This window comes from Lolium rigidum, chromosome 6 (assembly GCF_022539505.1).
Source record: "Lolium rigidum isolate FL_2022 chromosome 6, APGP_CSIRO_Lrig_0.1, whole genome shotgun sequence".
Lineage (NCBI taxonomy): Eukaryota > Viridiplantae > Streptophyta > Magnoliopsida > Poales > Poaceae > Lolium > Lolium rigidum.
In genome coordinates this window covers 259,050,904-259,052,296 of record NC_061513.1, presented here as the reverse complement: position 1 = coordinate 259,052,296, position 1,393 = coordinate 259,050,904, and the positions used below count along the sequence as shown (strand labels likewise).

At 42.5% G+C, this 1,393-nt stretch overlaps 1 protein-coding gene across 1 annotated transcript; it reads right to left on the bottom strand.

The window, feature by feature from the left end:
• Window positions 1-274: 274 nt before the first annotated feature.
• On the bottom strand, window positions 275-1,393 carry LOC124659330. Its single transcript, XM_047197239.1, has 2 exons — window positions 1,284-1,393; window positions 275-1,167 (listed from the first exon to the last, which is right to left on the bottom strand). The coding sequence occupies exons 1-2, from the start codon at window positions 1,286-1,288 to the stop codon at window positions 336-338; spliced, it is 837 nt and encodes a 278-aa protein (XP_047053195.1). The 5' UTR covers window positions 1,289-1,393; the 3' UTR covers window positions 275-335.

Sequence of the window (1,393 nt, the reverse complement as noted above, 5' to 3'; positions counted from 1 at the left end):
GGAATGCTACTGAAGCTAGGTTAGGAATGTTTGCAACCCAGCAATTCATCCCTGGAGGAGTGAGATGTCTGAAGCCAGCTGGTAACTTGGCTCAAACAGAGATCCAAATAAAATAGCGATGGAAGGATTAACTATTAAGTAGTACTAGTAACCACTGAAGAATAAAGCACTGAAATAGAAATAAATATAACATGCGTAACAGTAAAAAAAATCAGTAGAAAGCAACTCGCAGTACAGATATCAAAGATGACCTGAACATCACATTCTGCCCATTCCTGCTGTTGCACCAATGGCTTGTGGCCAACAAATGCTAATGTTGGTGACGGACTTATAAATTAATTGTTTCTAGGGGACTCTTCAATCCAGCATGGTGTGTACATAAAAGCATATTTGACCCTGTCCATTTCATCCCTATCGTACCCGTAACCACCGTAGTTGACATAATCTGTTGGGTATATATCGCCTAAGCATTCGATCTTCAAGCTATTCAAATGATAGGCCAGTCCTGTCTTGGCTGATTCACAGAGGAAGAGGACCTCTCTGTATGGGTGAAGCCCGAGGAAGTCAATCTCACATATATCGTCAATCCAGTAACACTCTTCAGATTCAAAATTCTCTTCAAAAATTGCTTTCTCGTTGTCCTCAATCACATCTTCATTGTCAGGAACATCATCACTGTCATTGTTGGAGTAACACTCTTCGTAGCTACGTGCTTGAACCATATCTTCGTTGTCAAGAAAAGCACCACTGTCATTGTTGGAGTAACAGTCTTCAGAGGTACGCTCTTGAACCGTGCCTTCATTGTCAAGAAGACCATCACTGTCAGAACTCCACTCAAGCTTCTCTTCACCTATAGCGTCCTTGTTGTCTTCAGGAATATGAGTGCAGAATGAGTTGTGGTTGATCCCTTTTAACATCCAGGGTCCATGAACTTGTTGAAGACGGTGACCTGCTAGCACGGGCTCGAGGTCTCTGTCATGCTTCAACACCCACTCTATTTGACCATCACATGATTCCTTGAGGATCCAAACCTTAAGAAGATAGTTATCAAGTGACACAAAGTAGACACCCTTTTCCGATCTTTGTAGACAAGGAACTGGATATCTGTTTGCGTCATAACCCGGTGGTGGTTTGATTACACGATATGTATTGGTAGACAAGGATATTCTGCAAATTCGAACCGAAAGGTGTTAGTTTCTTTTACATAACTAGGTAATGCTTTTAGTATTGTAAGATATACACATTGGAATCAAATCAAAAGAACTAATGAGATAGGTACACACCTCATAACGAAATGAGATTCGCAATGCACATATAGTGCTCCTCGCCAGTAGACGGAACCGTCCCGCGGCCGAGCTTGCACCTCAGCGATTGTCCCTGCGGCAGGGCCTTC